The following is a 6,073-nucleotide window of genomic DNA, read 5'->3' on the forward strand; positions in this document are numbered from 1 at the left end:
CCCCCAACCTGCACCCACCCTGGTTGGCAGGGACCAGAACAAGACACCCTTGTTCTTCCATTTCTGTACAAACTGGACATCCACTTGCCAAGTGACTGATGCAGAAACACAACTGAGATGAGAACACATCACCTCCAAGTCAGTCATCTGAGTTTTCCTCCCAAGATTTACAAATTTTAAAGAAGTATTTTAACATGCATTTTGGCATATTGAGTTAAGTTCATTTCAAGCATTATGCTTTTTTACCTTCATTTGCCAATTACTCTTTGTGCCCAGCTTTTACCTTTCTGCCCAGACAGGGGTTATGAAGCTGTATGTTTATAAATAAATCCTAGATGTGCTGGCAGCTAAAATGAGTTGCATTTGATCCATCTCCAGTTATAACTGACCATTTGCTTGTCTGGGAGGGGAGTCAAACCACAGAGTTGAAAGCAGAAAGACCTCCCTGCTATAGCAGGTCAGCCTGGGAAGTGCTGTAGCCGGCAGGGAGCTCTCTCGTAGGGATGTGCACACTAGCCAAAAGACTTGCTTGTTTTTCAAGCTTTACAGCCTGAAGCACAACAGTGTTCCTGATAGCTCCGTAGAAGATGTGTCCATAACAAATTAGGAGGTTAACCACCTCTGACAGACCACAGCACAGTCAAATGTGTAATACGTGCCTTGTCTCGGTTGGCTCATGGATCCTCACGCAGCCTCTCAATCCCTCCGGGACGTCTGCAGGGTCTGTATGGCACAGCACACGCCAGGTTGCTGTGGGCTCTTTGCAGCACCCTGTGATCAACTTTCGGAAATTGTAGCACTGGGCTGGGAGCGCTGAGGCCAGAGGTCAGACCCAAAACCCACGGGAGAAGCTCATGGGAGGAGACCAGGGAGCTGCCACCCTGGGAGGGGCTGGGACCTGGCTGGCACTACAGAGCACTAATTGCTCCAGTCCAGGGGCAATGCAGAACAAAACCCCCCAGGGAACAGAGCAGTTTCCTTTCACACAGCTACGTGTTTGGAATTTAAATGGTTCTGTCACAAATGTTTTCTGGAGAGGTGAAGTCAAAAACACAGGGAAGGACACTTGAAGCCTGAATGCACCTGGAGCCAAGTCTGGTAAGGTCAAGGGTAATGTAACAAGGATTACTCTTTGCTACCATCCCCAGTGTCATATATTGACTGGACTAGAGGCTTTTGCCAAAGTGCAGCGCTCAAGAGCATCTTTCAGCTGAAATAAAACCTCTGAAATAACAGATCCCTGTCGACCCCTATCACACCTCCTGCAGGCGTTAGCAGGAATTTTTACATTCACAAGGCAGCAGACCCAGATGAAAACTCTCAGTTCCACTACTTGCAATTAAAACCAAAGACATTTCAATACAATGCAAGGAATTTAGGGCAGTTTCTGCAATTTGAAATAACAGCCCTTATGACTCCCTGCATCAACCTCTGACAGTGCTGCTACTTAAGCTGTGACTCTGAGCTGCTGATTTTCCCTCCCTTTTACAAGGCCAACATAACCAGTGTCTGGGAGGCAGCATCTTCCCACAGTGTCGTCAGTGTTGTCCCCGTGCTACAGCCCAAGTCTCTGTCTAGAGGCAGGACCGGTGGTGTTACAGTTCTACCCATCCAGCCAGTGACAGCACTGTTATGTAGGATGGTGGTTTTTTTTTTTTTTTAAATCCTTCTAAGGTTTTAACTGTTTTAAAACAGTACTTTTGGCAAAGTGATATCTTTTTAATGACCTTTACATTTCATGGGTCCTGCTGAGTTCATGGCAGCAATGCAAATCACAGTGTATTTAGGTAAGTTTCTGGGAAAACCTTCAAAATAATTGGAACAAAAAGCAAATTAGTAACTAGTGTGTGCCAGTGTTTGGAGTGTCTCTCAAAGTCAGACGTATCGATGACTCTGGACAGCTTTGGAATTTTTAGCCAATTACACCATTTCACTGGATGAGAGCCCTACTACTGTTTTATTAAAGCGGAGACTATTGCCATAATTGCAAGCACAGGTAGTTTGGTTTGCAAGTCATTTTGTTAACTACAGACAAGGTAGAAACTTTCTAATTGTAAAGATACAGGACAGCATATGAATATACTATAACTGAATCAGCTAGCCCGAGGTCACTGCCATGTTACTCCACATTACATTTAACATCCCCTTATTCCTACTGTTAAATTTCCATTTGTGGTCAGAGATAGGTACTTGATGAGAGACTGTGTAATTGTTTGAGTGTAATATCCATGTGAATACTAACAAGAGATTGATCAATCTTAATCAATCACATTCTGAGTCTGGCAATTATTTCAAAAATAATTATAAACTCCCCATTATATTAGAATAAATCATAAATAATCATAATAAAATTACTTTAAGAACATATGCTAGTTCTAATTGTATCTAATAGTCACTGTAAAGTCTTTCAAATATTTTAGACTTAGAGATTACACTTTTAAAAAATATTTATAAAACATCACTCTTTAGATAGTTTTTCAGATAGTTTTTCTTAAATACCTAAATGAATGGTAAAACTATGTATGTTCAATACTTTCAAACTATATTCGGCTGATGCACCCATGCAGAACTGCTTCAAAACTTGTAATATAAATGTAATATAAATCCACTGACACCAAGTGACCCAGAGCTATGAATGATGCAGTACCAATGACAGTTTTTTCCCAAGATCTTTGCCAAAAGATCTTTACATTTGGTTGGTAGTTTTGGTTCAGTAAGGCCTACTGGGTTCATCCCTAAGTCACAGTAATGCATCATGTTGCATTATAGCAATCCACAAGCTAGATGATGTAATTAATGATGAGGTGATAGGGAATGACCCAGAGACCATCATTCCATTCCTGGACCCACTTTGATATATTGTCTCTGAGACTTCTGAGCTCGCAGCCCTAAGGACATGATCTCCACACCGCACTATGCTAGATGCTGGGGGAGGTTTGTGGAACAGGCAACTAGCTCTAAATATTTCCAAGATAGTACCCTGGAGGTTACCAAGTGCAAACTGACATACAGAGCCTTAGTAAAGCCACATAACCCTAACAGCATCCTAAATCAGGCTGAAGCCTCGTGGCCATGAAGAGGAAAGGTAGAAGAGGCATTTAATCCCATTTTAAATACCAGCTCTCTTCTAATGCAAAGAGATACAATCCTACTGGAGTGTATGAGCACACTGAGTCCAGGCTCTCTTGGTTGCACTGGAGATGGTGTCCTCAGACTTGGTAAGAGGAGGGCAGGAGACTGCAGCTGGTGGTGGGTCCCCACACAACCCTTCTCCTGCCCTTCAGCCCAGTTCTCAAACAGCCACCAAGTCAGAAGGGACACTGCAAGCGGGGGTTCTCCTTACCTTTAGCTCCTGAATGGTGAATTCTTTGCCATGCTCCTTGGCACTGTTTATTATGAAGTCCAGAGCATCACTGTGATCTTCTGGGTTGTTTCTCTGCAGTTTTTCCTGTATAGCCTTCTCCATAAACTCATGTAGCATGTCCCGTGCTTTGATTCCCTGCGGGAGGCAGATACAGTTCAGGAGAGCCTGAGGAACCACCCCCCTCTCCAGAGAGACCAGGGGACCCCAAGTGTGGCAATCCTTAATCCCAGGATCTGTAACAGCAAGAACTGTTTAATCTGTTGCCCAGTCCCAGAGCCTTGCAAGAGGCAGCAGTTTGGGGAGAACTGCTGCAAATTCTGTTGTCTTGCTTTGTGAATCAAACACAAGTCCCAAGAAACACTCTGAGAGAAAAAGAGCAGTAAACCCACAGTACCAAGTCCAAAGGTGCCTGTGTCAAAAAAACCCACAGTCTTGTCAGGTACAAAAGAAGCTTGTCCAAATGGACAAGAAGAGGTAACTTAATAAAAACTGATTCCAAGAAGCAAGGAACATCTGAGAGAGGAACAAATGAGTGGTTTTACCAGAGAATATTAATAAAGACACATTAATCACACCAAGCTGGTCTACAGTTGTGTTGCATTCCTGTGCAGCAAAACATTTAGGAAGATCTCAGTGAGTCAGGTAATGAGAATTTCTTTGCAAAGTGGAGATGGATGGAGTCACAGAGGGTGGGGCTCTGTAGCAAGATGCCTCCTGCAAAAGCCAGGACTAGAGATTTGGCATGAAAAATGGTCATGACCAGATGTTGGGGAGAAGATACAAAGGCTGCGAGTTGAGTTGGGAAGGACTAGACAAAAGAAACAGGACAGTGAGCAAGGGAAAAGACAAGGGTACCTAAACGCAAGTTGAAGAGGTTGGTTTGGGGCTAGACAGGCTGTGGCTGACCTGAGAGAAGGCAGGGAGGGATAGATGGGGGGTGAAAGCTTGCATTGGTCACAACCTGCAAGGGGGAACTGGACAAGGAAAACAAGAGCTTTGAGTTGGTGGAGAAAAGCAGCAGGGAGGTTGGGGGAGAACTGGGACTGGCTGGGTAAGGTGATCCAGTGGGGCAGAGCTCACAGTGGAAATAAGAGATTGGACAAGACCTGGCTAAAAGGGGCAGGAGACTTGAGCTGTGGTAAAGGTGGAGAACCCAAAGCCAGAGGAGGGGACACAGACTGAAATGGGAGAGGAGGAGTGGGACACAGGATGGATACCTAGAGCCAGAGTGTGGGGAGGCAGGCAAAGAAGGGCAGGACAGCAGACAAGACACTGTGGGTTGGAAGATGCAGAGATGCCTCTGCCATGTTCCCCTCCAGGAGCCCTCGCTGTCTCTCTGCTGCTGGAGGACAAGGGACCAAGGACCATAAGAGGGTCTCAAGTCCTTGGCTTGCTCTGAGGTGCTGACCTGAGGTGCACTGTGCCCTATGTGCTCATGCCCACAGACCCCTTGACTGTGGGCTGACATGAGTCTAGGCGGGATGAGATGCGACGGGATCAGATGTGATGGACTAACCAGAGCCAACACAGGCAATATATGGGGAGAGGTAGGAAAGGAGCCCCTTGCCGTACAGTGAGACGGAGTCAGCACAGGGAGGTGCTGGGAGCCGACCAGAAGCAGGTGAGAAGTGCAGAGAGAAAGGGTTGGAGTGGCAAGACAGCGGACCCTCAGACCTGGAATGGGGTGATGCAGATGTCCTGGCCCATTGGAAGTACCCCTTGGTGGGCCTGAGGACAAGGGGTCTGTGCTGCCAGGGCCCCGGCCCCTGCTCCCAGGCAGAGGGAGCGGGGCAGGCGGCAGTACCTTGCGCAGCCCGCTGAAGGGTATGTTGAGGGGCAGGGAGAAGAGGTTCTCCACCAGCTGTTCAAAAGTTTTGGCCAGGTCCTTGAACTGCTTTTCCTCCAGGCGGAGCCCCAGCAGAATCCGAGCTGCAATGCGGAAAGTTAAGGTTTTAGCGGAGGAATAAACTGCGATGGAGCCCGGCTCCATGCACCAGCCCCGCAGCTCCCAGCTCACAACCTTCTGGATCCGTGGCAGGTAGCTCTCCAGGGCAGTGCGGCTGAACACTCTGGCCAGGATCTAGGAGGAGAAGGGGGGGAACAGAGGCAGGTGGTTAAAGTGTGGAGGTGTCCCACGTGGCACCGAGTCCCAGGCCTGGGCAGGAGGTGCCGCCCGGGCTGCGTGCCCCGCCGGGGTGGCTGCGAGGCTCACCTTGCGGCGCTGGCGGTGCAGCGAGGCTCACCTTGCGGCGCTGGCGGTGCAGGTCACCGATGGAGCTGAGCAGGGTGTGGGAGCCCAGGATGATCTGGGTGCTCTGGGGCCACTGCGTGCTGACCAGCGTGTGCTCGCCCAGCAGGATCTTGCGGACGTTCTCAGCGCCCGTCACCCGCACCACGGGCCGGCCCAGGAGGTGGGTCTTGAAGACATTTCCGTACCTCTCCCGCCGGGAGCTGTGGAAGCGGGAGCCCTGGGGACGAGCTGCGGGTCAGCCCGGGCTCCCACCAGCCCCTTTCCACCGCATGCCCGTCCCCCTGAGCCTTACCTGGAGCAGCCAGTGCAGGGTCTCCCCGAAGAAGGGCCAGCCCATGGAGCCCCTGGGCAGGGGCAGGGCGCTGGCGCGGTCCCGGCTGAGGCTCCAGCGCAGCGCCCACAGGTGCCGGCACAGGGCGACCAGCAGCGCCGGGGCCAGCAGCGCCAGCGCCGCCGCT

At 49.3% G+C, this 6,073-nt stretch overlaps 1 protein-coding gene across 3 annotated transcripts in view; it reads right to left on the bottom strand.

The window, feature by feature from the left end:
* The window catches only part of LOC113481447 (cytochrome P450 26C1), a 9,291-nt gene extending 3,224 nt beyond the window's left edge, over window positions 1–6,067 (bottom strand). The window contains exons 1-4 of one of the 3 annotated variants that reach the window (XM_026851090.1): window positions 5,908–6,067; window positions 5,608–5,832; window positions 5,385–5,444; window positions 3,344–3,499 (exon numbers count right to left, since the gene is read on the bottom strand). In XM_026851090.1, the coding sequence (XP_026706891.1) occupies window positions 3,344–3,499; window positions 5,385–5,444; window positions 5,608–5,832; window positions 5,908–5,952 (486 nt within the window). In that variant the 5' untranslated portion in view covers window positions 5,953–6,067. Of the gene's footprint in view, window positions 1–3,343; window positions 3,500–5,168; window positions 5,445–5,607; window positions 5,833–5,907 lie in introns of all 3 variants that reach the window. The other 2 variants (XM_026851089.1, XM_026851091.1) reach the window with 2 other exon arrangements.
* Window positions 6,068–6,073: the final 6 nt, after the last annotated feature.

The sequence above is a fragment of the Athene cunicularia genome (genome assembly GCF_003259725.1).
Source record: "Athene cunicularia isolate RWA chromosome 6 unlocalized genomic scaffold, athCun1 chr6_part1, whole genome shotgun sequence".
NCBI lineage: Eukaryota > Metazoa > Chordata > Aves > Strigiformes > Strigidae > Athene > Athene cunicularia.